The following is a 16,673-nucleotide window of genomic DNA, read 5'->3' on the forward strand; positions in this document are numbered from 1 at the left end:
AAAAAAACCATGCTGCCAATAATCTATTGAACCTATTGAGCTTTAAGTATGAACGCGTTCTACACTTACTATATTAATATGAATGGTTTGGTTTTGGTTTTGTTCTTCTAATATCAAAATGTACTGGTACAGGATGGTCAACGTGGTTATTGCCTTCGTCACTACTTACCTTTATATATGCTTGACTATCTATAGAACTTTCTTCCTTTCACTAATCCTATCGGCCTCTCTTTGTACCTTTTGGGACAATTGCTAGTAATAATAATTTTAATTTAAAATAAAGTTAATTATATGAGATTTATTATCGACTAAAACGTTTTGATATTTACCGTAAGTTAATGTCCATATATATTTACTAACAGACTTATGTCTATATGCATTTACGAAATATAATTTACACACATTTAATTAACTTGCGTTGTCATACAGTCCCATTTATATACTTAACTAGCATCGTCGACATACAGATATTTATGATAGGACAAACTTACAAAATCGCCATTTATTTACTTAACTAGCCTCGTCAACGTACACAGGCGTTGAACAACTAGACATTAGAAGGCGACGACACAAAACTAAAAGCACAAGATATCAGAATTCAGTATGGTTTCTGCCCTACATAGTTTCCTGGCGGGTCGTAGTTGCAGATAACGAAACTCCAACCGTTGTTACATTTAGCTTGAGCACATCCGACCCTCTGGGAATTTCTCCAGACCACCTGTTTATAGTGCCCGCACACTTTACCTGCAGCACAGGAATTAGAATAGTAATCATAGTATTGCCTCTCGTTCACCCAAGACCTCACGGCACTTCCAATGTAATCTGCTATTCCAATCCCTTCGAAAATATTTTCTCCGTATTGGCCACTAGAGTGCCTCAAAGCGCAGTCTGCTATGCGTTGATTTGCATAATTCTGTGCGTAAGCCGCGACAGTGTCGTCCCATACGAGAGCTGAAACGCCCACTTGGGCTCTCGCGTTATTGTGAGGAGCTAAGAATTGTTGCTGCACATCTTGGCCTTGCCCAACCAAGCAGAACCATGCGAGTTGCAGGAAAAAAGCATACTTGAACAACCACTCCATAGTGACAACACTAAACCTAACACCCATTCCGTAGTGAAAGAAACAAATCACTCGCTGCCCGATTAACTCAATATATGAAAAACAGCAGAGAGTATCGATATTTATAGCGAAAAACTGTAATCGGACGTGACGTATTGCTTCCACGATATGGAGGAAGATGCAGTGAATGTGTTTCAGTTCGGCATCTAATCATGCAAAGTTGTATGTACTTGTGGAAATAAGTCATTCTAGAAGAACGCCGAGCCTTCGCTTACTTGGAATCTCATTATGCAATCCCACAGAAAATGCTAGAGGGCATGCTATTTCGAGGAATTAAGGGAGATAATGATTTTATCTAAAATTAAGGTAGACAATAATTATTTAGTTAAGGTAGATAATGATTTTATATAGACAAGACAGATTATGTTATTCCAAAAATTAACATAATTAATGAATCAAGTTGAATAATAATATTACATGGCAAACATATCATAGCATGAAATTCTAACCTAAGTGAGAAGCAAGACAACCCACCATCCTTTCTGACCTCTGGTTTTAAGATTATGCAGAAAGAGGGGCCAGCTCTAAATCCGTATGAAACACGGCTTTTGAAAACGGAAACTTTAAATAAATAAAAGTGTAGACTCACATTGTACAATCGAATTTTTGTTTCAATATCCTCCATCATTAATCTAACGCTAACACGGAAATATATTATTTAAATAAATTATATAGCATTATTTAAATTGTATACCATTCCGGAAGAGCAGCACATTGGTGCCTTCGTTCAAACTTGGAGTTTTCAACCTGGACTTACTCACAAAACAAAACCCCCTAGATTGGACGACTATGATACTGTTTATGAACTTCATAAATTGTAATAAATCTTTTAATGGCGAGTGCTACTCCTAATAGATAACGATAAAAGCTAAGATAAGATAGTGATGGCATTGAAACTAAAATACAAGTGAATGGATCTATCGGGTAATGTCACACCGAGTAGATTGTGACATTTTTAATTTTTAAAGACGATTTATTGTACTAATCTGATATTATCTATCTCTGTTTAGAACATCTATTTGTTATTAAGAAGAAACAAAATATGTTAATTAAATTATATACCATTCCGGAAGAACATCAAGTTCGTGCCTTTCAAAATTGGAATTTTCAACCCACTTACAAAACATAACCCACGAGATTGGACGATTGTGATACTGTTTAACAACATCATAAATTGTAATAAATTTATTAATGGTGAGTGCAACTCCAAATAGATATGGATAAAACATAAGATAAGATATCTAATACTAAAGCAGAAATATGTTAAGATAAGATATCTAATACTAAAGCAGAAATATGTTAATTAAATTATATACCATTCCGGAAGAACAACACGTTCGTGAATTTTGTTCAAAATTGGAATTTTCAACCCACTTACAAAACATAACCCACGAGATTGGACGATTGTGATACTGTTTAACAACATCATAAATTGTAATAAATTTATTAATGGTGAGTGCAACTCCGAATGGATATGGATAAAACATAAGATAAGATAGTGATGGTATTGAAATTGAAATTACAAGTGAATGGATGTATCAGCAAATGGTACAAAGTGGATAAAATTGGATAAAGTTTTTAATATGTAAATTGTAAAATGTTTCGTGATATTTCTAGAGAGCATGGAAAATTAAAGTATCTAAAAATATTAACTCTAAAATTTTCACTTTTTAGTATATACATTTACAATTTTTTTGTGAATTGAGGTGGATCATTCTATTATTTTGTCAAAAAAGACCACGTTTTACAAGATTTCTTGCTAAATCGGATGGTCTGAACCTGCCCAGTGGGAAACCATCTCTGTTGACCATGTGGTTGCATCTTACCCAATCCAAAAACGATATGTCCATAATAGTTTTAGAGCCTGATGCATTGAGACTTCTCCTATCCTCCTATCTTATATTATATTTTCTATCACCATACCAAAAATAGACTAAAGACCATAAAGAAAACCACTACTCATTTGAAGAATCAACCGATGTAGGATCCTTAGCGCTTTATCCTAGTTGATTTGCCAGAACTATGCAAGGAATATTGTGTTCCAATCTAGCTATGCGGACATTTAGCTAGACCATAAAATATTTCACGTGTTGCATATCCGTTTTGAGAGCCCCTAAGACATCTTGGGTCCATGCTTTCCCTTGTTGTGGTGTAGCCAAAGCACTAGCCAATAACATTTTCATTTTCTTGTAAACAAATAGAGATTGTAAGAGTAATGTCCTCTTGCCTCATTTATTACCTGGGTCCTGTAATAATTCACCTAATTTAACTAAGTGATGATCCTTTGGCACCTCCATCATAGCTACACTATTCTCTAACTGATGAATCCTTAATCTGGCCATGGTTGAGATGCTGGAAGTACATTGGTGCCTCACCATATCAACTTGATCCTCAATGTGTCCTCTACCCTAACAATGATTAGCGAGGTGTCATCAGTGCCCACCACAACCTGTTTTGGCCCCTCTACGGTGAGTAGTAGGAGGTCGAACAATGATTTCTAGTTGTTTACATTGACAATAAACTCTATGGATGCTAATTCCCTTCCCAGAGAATGCCAAGATCTGAAGACCATGAAAATTGGTAGATACTTTGCAAGGAAAATTTTAAGGAAAAAAATTTATCTTAAAGTTTAGAAACCTTGGTGAATCCTACTAGACCGTAATACAAAAACTCTAAAATGTTTAGCAATGTTTTTTTTTTTTAAATTATTCCAATTTCTAGTGACTTTATATAGTATCTATAATATTTTGGCAATTTTCAATGTATTATAATTTTATATTACAAAATTTGGGTGAATCATATTAGAAAAAATGGAAACTAACAAATCATTCTTTTGGAAAAGCATGGAAAATTAGCCCAATTACGAATATTAGCCCCTAAACTTTTCCCTAGTACTTTGATATAGAGGGCCCTTTTAGTGATGAACACAAACATTCTTCTACCTCATATAATAAACACTATAACATATATGTTTTCCATTAAATGGAACATGAAACTAGTGCATGCAAAATCGACCCTTAGAGTATGTGAAGACCTCATCTTAACCTCTCAATGGACCCAGTGGACTTTGATATAAAAAAATTGCCTACAAATATAAAAATACAAGTATAAAGTGCCCACCTTGGCATTTCCTGCATAGGCATCACCAAAACAAGCTACCATAAAAATGAAATGAACATCATGTCAGTGATAGTACTCATAGTGCCAAAGAGCTAAGACCCATAAACATGTAAAATTAATAGCATAAAGATCCAATCACAACCCCTAAGAAAATCGACAGAGGTCCCCTAAACACTGAGACTCCATATACAAACCCTCCATGAAAACCCAAGAACAAGAAGGCACCCAAAACCAATATATATCAGACACAATTATAGTGGAGACACATACAGACCTATGTATCACTGTAACTAGGTAGTGAAGAACATAAACCAAAGTAATTGTAAAACCATTTAACCTTTTCATTGGAAAACACTACCATGCAATGAAGGGAATGAAGGGGCTGCCTACATACATAGGGTGACATATTTGGAAAAGGTTCTCTATCTTGAAGTGTTGAATATTGGTCTCAACCGTCCTCTGCCATCATCCCTTCTTAGCACTTCCTCCCAAAACTATAATTCTATACTCCAACCCAAGAAATGTTGTTCTCAGTTTATCGAGGGTCAAATTTGTTTGGAGATATTGTTCTTTGGCCATATAGCTAGCATTAAAGCCTCATCGCCATTGCCCTCACGTGTAATTAATGGTTGCGTGGTGTGGGAAGTACATGGCTTACATGCCACCCCATCACAATTTTTACACTAATTAATGCCACCTGACATGGGATCAGGTTCCATAAAGCCCCTCTTGATGCCTTCCACCCAGATCAGGGAAACTCTTCATTTCGCTATGGGCGTGGATCTGCTCTTGGTTACAATCCTTCTCTAGGATGGATTATAAGCTTTAGAGATATCCTAGTTCATGGGTCAATGACCATTCCATTACCAAATCACTCTTTATTTCTTTATTCATGTAGCTCTGATTAGCTAGAAAATTCGTTGCTTGGTTTTCTACCACTCAAAGTATGGGAAGGTATTACATAATGGAAGAGAGGGAGGCAATTCCCTATCTTATTTATCATTCTCAACAAGTGCTAGTTGTTCACCACCTTTTCACTGATTATCCCTTAATTGAGTTTCCCACCACTTCAATGGTTATTCTAGAGTCTCACTCCACCACCAATTTGTTGTACCTCATTGATTGAACCAGTCTTAAACCTTTCTCCAAAGCATGGATTTTTTCTTCATTATTAGTGGCCACACCACAATCCACTATGTATATGTTTAAGGTTTTGTTCTCGCGGTTCTGGAATATCCCTTTATTGACAGTACTGGATATCACCAACATACATGGGGTCTCCCCGATGTGAAGTCCCAATCAAACCTCACACTACTTGGAGTAGGAGCCCCATATGAAGTATCAACCTAACCACCATAACTTAAGGTTTGCATTGGTTACAATGAATAAGATATTACACACATATCCTATGAAATTGGAAAGAGTGTTAACATTATTAAACATGAATTACAATGTGTAAAAGGGGATCTTCACAACAGGGGTGACAAGAGTGAGTCTTTAGAAGGAGTGTGATAGTAGTAACTTAAGAGAGGCACACAAGAGAAAATAAAGATTTTCTGTTTACCTAGCGAAATAGTTCACATAGACGCAATGATAATTGAACAAGTACAACACATACTTAATAATATGAGCACCAAAGGCACCAAAATAGTTCAATTTCTTTGGTACTTATGAATGCCAACTTATACCACAAATATCCAAAGAATAGTCTTAAAATATTCATGAAATACACATGAAAATGTGATGGCTAAATGAGCTACAATTATTAGTTTAAAGATACAAGAACACAATTACAATGATGATACACTAGTTCCAATGATGGAACATTTAGTCACTTCTTTCTCCTACAAGTCATGATCTCCTCTTCTATGTCAATCGAGAGAAGCCAAAGCTAGCTCTCCAAAGGTGAAGTCTCCAAAAATCCTCTGACTTGAGTTGTGAGGTTTATTTTTATAACAAGAGGAATGACATTTCATATAACTATGAATCTTGAACTACCCTCATGATGCTTGGACTTCCAATGACTTTTTAACTTCTATTTGACACATTTGTCCTCATGTAACTTTACATATTCCACATGTGACTCATGCACTTCCACACATTACGTTTTGTTATTTTCTTTTTGATAATAACATCATTACATCCATAATTATGTGGCATGACACAAGGACGCATTTGAAATTGTGATGACACTTGAATAGCCATGACTAGGAATCTTCGTGATGATGTGGCAATGCCAAGTTTTCTTCTTGTTGCCTTGTCCTAAATTTTTCATGATATATCTGATATTTACTTCATTTTCTTGATGGATCTATTTTTTTCTTATCCTTGTCCTCCAAATGGTCATGTATCATCATCAAAAACTTTTGAGTTGGCATGCAATGTCTTCATCCTATCATGGTCTAGGATCTGTCTCATGTCTTCATTACAATTCTTCTTTGTTTTTCTTCTCTGCAAGGTTTTCTTTAGTTCTTCTCCTTGAATCATTCCTTGAGCGTCACCTTGCCATGCTGAGAAGGTACATATTATAATCAATATCTCTCATGACAAGTCAGTCTTGAAATCATATATCCAGATCTACCTTGCTCATGGAAGAAGCTTCTTGTGAAGCCCTATGAAAGGACTGAGAAAGAATGGATTAATGAAGAGGGTGTAGTTGAGCTTAATATCAATGGAGGAAGGCACCATTATTCACTAAAACTATGATGTGTCCTATAACGAGGGGCTCTTCAAGGTTCAGTCGAGTGAGCAAGTGCAAGGGACAGTGTGATGAACTTGTTGACTAAAATTGCACCATTTGACAGGCTCAATAGAGTAGGACATAGTGAAAGTTCAATTGAGTCAGACAATGAGAAAGGGATGACCACATTGTTTACTAAAAGTGTGTCATGCACCAAGGGAGATAGAGAGAGATAATTTTGGCATAGGGCAAAGTGACTAGAGACAAAGAAGGGCATCATATTACGTTATAGTGTGCTATTCACCAGAGAGGCTTTGTGGACAAGCATGCTCAACTATTTCTCGAGGATGCATTATGTGATTTGGAAGAGAAAGTAAGGGCACATGGAATAACAACAATGGAAAGGGATCCCCAACTATTGCTTGAAAGTTCATAATGCACTTTATGGAGACAAAGGACCCTTGTTTTCTTGAAGTGCACTTTTGAAGAGATATAGAGTTCTTTATTTTCCCAAAGTGAACTTTTGAAGAGATATAGGGTCCTTTTCCTGAAGTGTGCTTTTGAAGGGACATCCTTCTGTTGGGCATAATTTTCATTGACAATGACAGACATTTCACTAAATATGTATTATATGCATAGGAAGGCTCATTCGAAGAGGAAATTATGCAGTTAAGGCTCATGAATAAGTAGTTCTCATCACTTGGTGAAGGATGAAAGCTTTGATAACTTGCACTAGGTAGTAGGACCAAGAAAAGATCCAAAATGGCTAAGTGTGGGATGAGTAGAGTGAGAGAGGGGAAAACACCCAAACAAAATCAAACATGGATCACACACATGAATGCCATCAATACAAGCTAGGGGATTGCACTAGACTTTTGAAAACACTTACAACTTGAAACGTTAGCAAAGTGACACGTATTTTTAAGTGTGACAGTTAAGATGACACCTTGCAACACTTTAAACATAAGTTGTGAAAAAAGTCTTGACTGTGATCAAAAGGGCAAATAAGTTGTAGGAATGTGTCTTATGCATATTCTCATGATACACAACACCATATAGTGTAGAAGAGTGCATTACAACTTCCTCTAGCGATGTGTAAATGTGTGACACATACAAGAGTGGAAACAACTAAAAGAGACACTTGCGACATTTAGAAAATGTGAAAATGACACTTGCAAAAGTTGAAGAAATTGAAATCCACACATGTTGGAGTGAACATAACATGAAAAATCTAATTTTTACAGTTAACGAAAGAAAAATTGATAGTCACTAACATGAAAGCGACACTTATGAAAACAAAGGTGCACAACAACAAAAATTAAGAAAACTCACTGAAATAGAAGTGCAATTTTAATCAAAGTAAGGGAGCATGTCAAAGGAAAGTTCGTACTGACTATCACGATAGGTTTAACATTACACACGCACTATCTTGGTGGACTATGCTATGCGTGTTCAAGCTTGCCTAAAGGAAGTGTTCGTATGAGTTCATCAAGGAATGAGCATGTGAATAAGTTAATTTTATAGTTATAACATGATAACAAGACTAAAACACTTAGCAAAAATCTATCGACAAAGAAGTGATCATAGAGCAAAAGATCATAAGATCCTCAATAGCCTTTGAAATTCAAGTGTAGGCAAAATTTTGGAAGGTGTTTATCGTAACGTCATCATTTGGTGACACACTAGTAGAAGTCCAAATTCTCTATTCGTGTTTTACCTTTAAGTGTAAGGTACCAGTGGTTCAGTGAGTCTTGATTCACTAATTAGATGACCTTGGCTTTTTTACTTATCTCGGTTTAAGATATATTCCCTTATATTCCCTACTCAGCTCGAAATGCATCAACATAAGACTATTCATACCTCAACTATTTTGATATGGGAGAAGTATAATGAGTATATCGATCTTTTCATATTAAGAGTTAATCACACTCCTCAGTGTTTCTCTGCTGGCGGCAAGCCTATTCAGTACTCACGCAGAGTCACCTCAAGGAATCATAAGAATCACTTCACTATTATCAAGCACGTTCAGTACCTCAATGAATTTGCTTGCTTCACTTCTTTGCATATGAATCCTTTCTCTTCTTCACCTCTTTATTTAGTTACTAATAGAATGCACAAAGGAACTTATTTATTTTGATAGTGGAAGAGAGATCCCAACTTATTTAATTTCCAAGAGAGTTTGATTCCTTGTTTAAGGGATTTGAAGTATAACTGAAGTTAATATGCTTGTATTATTTTTTCTCCTTTCCCTTCTCTTCTTAGTTGATATGATAGGTCAAAACACTATTCAATACAAGGATGAGTCAAAATGAACATTCTAATAAAGATATAGGCTTCATAGTTTGACCAAAATCTTTACGTCCGTAATGAATTGTATTTTCCATTCAGGTAACATATACTTTAAGGATATATAAACCCAAGAATAGGAAGAGGATAGAATATTAGCCAAGAATTTTTCATCATCACAGTTCCCTTCTCAAGTTTTTCCACATCGTTTTTTGAGCCAAAAGGATCATCATTCATGCAATGACTTATTAAGCAAAACATTAAAGAGAAAGAAAAATAAAATCAAAAGGACACAACAAATGGAGGATGACCTGAAAGAAGCATGTGATAAAAAAAAAAAAAAACTAATAGGAGGCTAAAGAAATGATATGCAGGATGCATGTGCAAGGAAGACTAACATGCATCTAGAATGCAACTAGACCTACTCCTAACCTAACCAACTAGAAGGATAGGACTAAGTTTAATGGGATTTCCAATGAAACCATTATAGTTACCGAACTACAAAACACAAATATATGAGAAATTAAAATCAATATAAATCATTTTGGAAAAGAAAAGATAATAACTTGAAAAACTTGCACTATGATTTGAATGTCTTGTATCTAATCAAACATATGTGCCATACCAACTAGCTTGATCCAGTCTCAAAGTTTACCTTATTGATTGAAATGTCGCTCATACAAACCTTGAGGGTTGCTTGCAAATGCACATTAATTTTTATCTTACATTTTTGCAAACATTAAGAATGATTAAAACTTGTTATTAGCATAGGACCTTCTCAAGTAAGATTTCTCTTACCATTTAGTGATTGGATCGTAATATTTAGAGTAACTAATCTGAAGACCCTGAAACTCATGAGGAAATTAAATTTTCAAATAACATATCTGAATCACAAAGAGAATTTGTGATATTATGATCAGGTTTGTCAATTAACAGATAAGTTTCTCCATTCTCATTTATCAATTTAAATATAATATCCATATCTACACAAGGGTTTTGATCAGTTGAATGATTTAAGCATTTGTAAACACTCAAGAAGAGAAAATTTTCCAAAAATATAATAAAATTCATATAATACACAAGGGGGATGAGAATGGAAATGATCTTGGAAGAGTTAAATAGGGAGAAATCATTCAACCAAAGATGACCTTTATCTTGATGATAAAAATGATAGGCTTTAAGGTTGTAAGGATCCATGAAAGGTGTCCTCCCAAACACTATGTCTAATACAAGGGATACGTGAAGAGTGACAAACCAAACAAGAATACTTTATCTCATCATAAAATATATCTCGAGGGTTAGAAATATTAACTTGGAAACATTGAGAGCACTTTAAGAATGAGATCAAAACCAATGGTTAGATGTTAACCAAAGAATTATGCATGAAATATGGATCTAGCATAGTTCAAAGATCTCAACGGGACTATAAGAACCCGACATAACTCTCAATAGGGGCTGAATTACCTAAAATTCTTTATAGGTCTTTGAGCTTTCTAATGGTGGATCATCAATTTGGGTTGCTTAGAAAAATAAATAGGTATATATGCACAATTATTGCCATATGTATCAATGAAAAAATAATTTAGTTCCACTGGTTTGATTATATTTAAGAGTAGGCATATCAAACTCTTAATGGATAGAGCATTTAAATGCATCAATAAAGAAACTCCCTTGATCATATAGAGTTGGAAAATATTCCCCCTAACTTATGAAAGATTTATAGTTGAAAAAATCATGAATAATGGATTCACACTTTTCATCCTCTGATTGTATGATCACACCATCCTATACTTGATTTCAACAACGACTAGCCAGATTAAATTGTAAAGTATGTAGAGGGGTTGTTGGTATAACAAAGTCATTAAACATATATGGGTACAATCAATAGTGTTTTATAGATGAGGATGAATGAAAATTCTTAGGAGGAGGAGCACCAGTTGTAACCAGGTCAGATTGAACTTGTAATAAAAACCAATCAGTATCATTTTCATAAGTATAATGGTCAAATAAAGGCATACCGATGTGACATTTCGAATGACCAGCATATACAAAAGATTTAAAAACCTAACAACTTACTTATTCATATTTGATATCCATATATGCATGAATCAAAGGTATTTCATCATCATTCCGAATTGCAAGATTATCTGTCCCCATAAATGGAGATGCTACACTATGAGTAATAGATTTCAAATCAACACCTTGTAAATCCAAGTCCTCAGAAGAAGGAAATATATCATCTTTTATAGTCAGCCACTCATCACCATATGTATTATTAGAAACATGAATGTGAAGGTGATGGTTGTCCGAAGTAATAACTTGAATATAGGGCTAAGAATCATTTGAGAAGTCATCAAGACTTCCAGATGTGTGATCATCCAGAGATGCAAAATTATCATCTTGCAAGATGGAAGAAAGATAAGACACATCTCCAACACTTTTCCCCTCTACAAGTGAAATAGAACTACCTTATTCTTGGTTAGTGCTTGAAACAATAGGTTGAATATCATTAAGAGTTGAAGTAGGTTGATCAAGTAGGCTAGGGAACAAGGAATTAGGAAAGATAGATGATAAAGGTTGAAGGGTGTCCCTTGAGGAAATGATGCCTTCTTTCAAATAAGATTCAAGATTAAATTTATGAGTGTTAATATCATCTTGAAATTTCAAGGGATTAGTCTTCACCTTAGGCTTTATGAACCACTCCAAAATTTTCTCCATCAGATTTAGATCCTCTGAAGTGGATTGAGGTTGAAAAGTCAAATCAACAATTTGATTACCAGATTTCCCAACTTCAAAATCGCCACAACGAGGCACCCAAATCAACACTGGAAAAGGACGAGGACAAGGAACAAAAGGAATGGTAGTTTCCTCCTCACAGGTTTGGGGTGTCTCAAGGTTTGCAAAAGTTGGGGGAGGAGAATCATTCAAGGGTTTAGATTCAAAAGATATCAAGTTGAGTAGAATCAAACAATAATTTTTTTCCATAATGAATATAATGCAACCAATCCCTTAGAAAATTCGTGGCACAGGTGAAGAAAATAATTAACAAAATCCTCTATAAACTCACTTGACTTCACTCTAGGTTGATCAATTCTATCACATACATATTGATATTCATACTTATTAAAGGCTTCATGAACTCCTTAATGAGTTGCTCAAATGAATGTATAGAAGCGACAAGTAATGTATGATACCATTTCTTGACTCGACCTTCAAACGCGAGGGTGAACAATCTAGCCATGACATCCTTACAATGTATTCTATTAGTAAGAAAAAATGAATAAATTGAAACATATGTTCAAGAACTATTATTCCGCCCTCACCATCAAACTTAAATTGACACAAGTTATTAACAATTTCTGCAAGGATGGTAAAACCAAGCTCTTTGGAAGAACATCCTGGTATTATGATATGAGAAAGAGCCATTTAAGATAAGAGATTCAACAAAAGCTCATTGGGAACAACTTGTCACCTATCCCTCCTTTAGTTGCTAGAATATTGATGGTAATGGATACTACCAACATACAGGGGGTCTTCATGATGTGAAGTCCCAATTAGAGCTTACATGATTTGGAGTAGAATCCCCATCCGAAGTATCGATTTGGCCACCATAAATTAGGTTTTTCCTTCTGTGAAATGAATAACATAAGATATTACACACATATCTTGTGAAATTGGTAAGAAAGTTGACATTATTAAACAAAATATGTAAAATGGGACCTTCATGAGATGGGAGACAAGAGTGAGTCTCTGGAAGGAGAGTAATAGTACTACCATAAGAGAGGCACATGAGAGAAAATAAATATGCCTTACTTATGTAGTGAAATACTTCACATTGACACAAAAATCATTAAATAAGAACCACCCATATTCAATAATATGAGAACCAAATCCACCGAAATAGTTCAGTTTCTTTTGGTACATATGAATTCCAACATATACCGCAAACATCCAAAGAATAGTCTTAAAATATTCATGATATACACATGAAAATTTGTTGGCTGAATGACCTTGAATTATTAGGTGAAAGATCTTATTATAGAGTTACAATGATGAAACACTAGTTCCAATAGTGGAATGTTAAGGCACTTCTTTCTTCTCCAAGGAATGATCTCCTCTCCTATTTCAAGCTAGAGAAACCAAAGCTAGCTCTTCAAAGCCTAAGCCTCCAAAAAGACTTTTTCTCAAGTTATGAGTTTTCTTTTATAACAAGAGAAATTACCTTTCATATCCATCTGATTATTAAACTACCCTCATCATTCTAGGACTTCCAATGACTTTTGAACTTCAATTTGACTCATTCGTCCTCATGTGACTTTTACATATTCCACGTGTGACTTTACATATTCCACACGTGACTCTTGGAATTCCACACATTACATTTTTTCACTTTCCTTTTGATAATTATGTCATTACATCCACAAATAATGTTGCATGACACGTGGACACTTTTGACATTGTGATGACACTTGAATAACCATGGCCAAGAATCTTCATGATGATGTGGCAATGCCAAGTTGTTCTTCTTACTACCTTCTCTTGCATTATTAATGATAGATTTGATATGTGCTTCATATTCATGAAGGATATAATTTTTTCCTCATCCTCATCCACCAAAGGGTGTTGGATCATCATCAAAACCTTCTGAGTTTGCATGCAATGTATTCATCCTATCATGGTCCAAGATCTGCTTCATCTCTTCACGATAGTTCTTGTTTGTGCTTCTTCTATGCAAGTGATTCTTTACTACTTATCCTTGAAACCTTCCTTGAGAATAACCTTTCCCTGCTGAGAAGGTACACCTACCAATGAATATCACTCATGAAAAGGAAAATTAAATCTTGAAATCACCTATCCTAGGTATACCTTACAAAAGGAAGAAGCTACTTGTGAAGGCCTCTAAAAGAAATGAGAAACAATGGATTGAGGAATCAGGAATATTTTAGCTTAACAGTGGTTGAGGAATGCACCATTGTTCACTAAAAATTTTCCAACCACTTTAATGAGGGGATCTTCAAGCTTTCACATAGAGAGAAAGTACAAGGGACAATGTGATGAGCTTATTAACTAGGAGATACTAAAATCACATTTGAGTTGGATAGTGATTTAGGGATGATCCCATTGTTTACTAAAAGTGCACAATGCTCTCGAGGGGGAGAGAGAGAGAGAGATTGCTTGGGCATAGGGTGTAGTCACAAGCGACAAGTAGGTGCACATTGTTGCTTGATAGTGTGTTATGCACCAGAGAGGCTCTTTGGACAAGTATGTCTGATTATTTCTTGAGGATGTGTTATGCACTTTAGAAGAGCCAGTGATGACGCAGGGCATAGTAACGGTGGACAAGGATGCCCACCTATTGCTCGAGAATGTGGCATACACTTTTAAAAAGACAAAGCACCCTTATTTTCCCAAAGTTCATTTTTGGAGAGATATAGGGTCCTCGTTTTACCAAAACACACTTTTCAAGATATATAGGGTCCTTGTTTTCCCAAAGTCTGCTCTTTAAGGGACATCCTTCTGCTGGTTGTAGTTTTATTTGTTGGTGACTAATTATTCACTAAAGATGCACTATGTGCCCAAGAAGGCTCACTAGAAGAGGAAATTGTATGGTCAAGGCTCATGAATAAGTAATGCTCATCACTTAGTGAAGGATAGAAACTTTCATAAATTACACTAGGTAGTAGGACCAAGAAGACGTCCATAATGGCTATGTGTGGGACCAATAAAGTGAGAGACAGAAAAGCATCCAAACAAAATTCAAAAATGGATCACACACATGAATTCCGTCAATACAATTTAGGGGTTGCACAAGACTCGTGAAAGCACTCACACCTTGAAATGTCAACAAAACGACACTTGTTTCTAAGTGTTTTCTTTAAGATGCCACATTGTGACACTATAGACAACAAATTGTGGCAAAAGTGTTGAATGTGACCAAAATGGGTGCTATGTTGTAAGAATGTGTCTAGCACATATTCTCATGATATGTATAACCACCTAGCACAAAAGTGTGTGCTAGAACTACATCTAGTGATGTGCAAAGGTGTGACACATACAAGAGTTAAAACAACTAAAAGTGACACTTGAAATAGTGAGAAAATGTGAAAATTACACTTGAAAAAGTTAAATAAATTGAAAGAGACACATGTCAGAGTGAAGACAACATGAAAAGCCCACTTTTAGTGTGAACAGAAGAAAAAAATGTAGTTTCAAATGTGAAAGTGACATGTGAAAACAAAGGTGCACAACAACAAAAATTCAGAAAACTCACTGAAATAGAAGTGTAATTATAAGAAATGTGAGTGAGAATTTCCGTGGAAAGTGTGTACTGATTATCGACATAGGTTTAACATTACACATGCACTGTCTTGTTGAATTGTGATATGCCTGTCCAATATTGCATAAAGGAAGTGGGCTTATGAACTCTTCATTTAATCAGTATCTGAGCAAGTGACTTTGATAATTAAAACCCGAGAAGGATACTAAAACACTTAGAAAAAATCAATCAAAAATTAATTGACCATTCGAGAAACATATCATAAGATCATCAGTAGGCTCCAGAATTCAAGTGTAGGAAAATTTTGGAGGGTGTTGATCACAACGTCAAAACCCTCCATATCCAACATCTCGTAGGTTACCTTCAAATACCCCATATAACTTTAGTTTGATAAAACCTCTAGATGGGGGTGTATAGTGTTTATTATAAATGATAGTTAGTGGGGGAGGTTTTCCATGCTGACAGTGCTACCATTTGGGGAGCCAGTTCGATCTGGTTTATGGTTTGGGCTTCTACAGGTTGATCTTACCAGTCATCGAGGTGGAAATATTTAGAAAGGGTCATTTATTTTATAGTTTTACATGTCCATTTACATATAGAGTCTAAGGAAATTTATTTATTTTTAAAAATTCTCATGTGTCGCTCTTTCCATACCCACCATAGTAAGAAACCTACCACAAGATTCCAGTCTCTATTTACCACTGAGCACGAAAAAATTCTTACATATATTTATAGCTAATCTATTAATTTCTAACCAAATAATATAACTATAAATCAAAGTTTGAAGAGACCTTCACATGTTCTTAAAATTGTTTCTCCAAGAGATCTTTTGAAATCCACTAGCTACTTCAAAAAAAAAGTTATTGAATACATTGAAAATATGTAGATAAACTAAATGTGACTATTCAAAAGAGTACCTACTACAACACAACATAACCACACCAACCTTATCTCAAACCACACCAACATTATCTCAACTTTGGGTCATTTAAATGCACCTTCTTGAAATGGTCAAGAAAATTGATGTTTCCACATTTGTTGGCAGTTGCTTCTATGGAATATTTGGTTTAGTGAAATGGTCAAGAAAATTGATGTTTCCACATTTGTTGGCCATTTCTTCCATGGAAAAGTCGGTTTAGTGAAATGGTAAAAATGTTGATGTTACCACATTTGTTGGCCATTTTTTTCTT

The 16,673-nt window shown here is 35.1% G+C and overlaps 1 protein-coding gene across 1 annotated transcript; it reads right to left on the reverse strand.

Moving 5' to 3' along the window:
- Positions 1–393: 393 nt before the first annotated feature.
- On the reverse strand, positions 394–1,163 carry LOC149241034 (pathogenesis-related protein 1A-like). Its single transcript, XM_089367421.1, has one exon. The coding sequence runs from the start codon at positions 1,106–1,108 to the stop codon at positions 599–601; it is 510 nt and encodes a 169-aa protein (XP_089223547.1). The 5' UTR covers positions 1,109–1,163; the 3' UTR covers positions 394–598.
- Between the last annotated feature and the right edge of the window lie 15,510 nt (positions 1,164–16,673).

Source organism: Pinus tabuliformis, chromosome 8, assembly GCF_031772625.1.
Source record: "Pinus tabuliformis cultivar Carrire ecotype Pingquan chromosome 8, CPIR1, whole genome shotgun sequence".
Lineage (NCBI taxonomy): Eukaryota > Viridiplantae > Streptophyta > Pinopsida > Pinales > Pinaceae > Pinus > Pinus tabuliformis.

Excerpts from the sequence above, each read along its gene's own strand:
- LOC149241034 (XM_089367421.1), bottom strand. The coding sequence starts at position 1,108 with ATGGGTGTTAGGTTTAGTGTTGTCACTATGGAGTGGTTGTTCAAGTAT.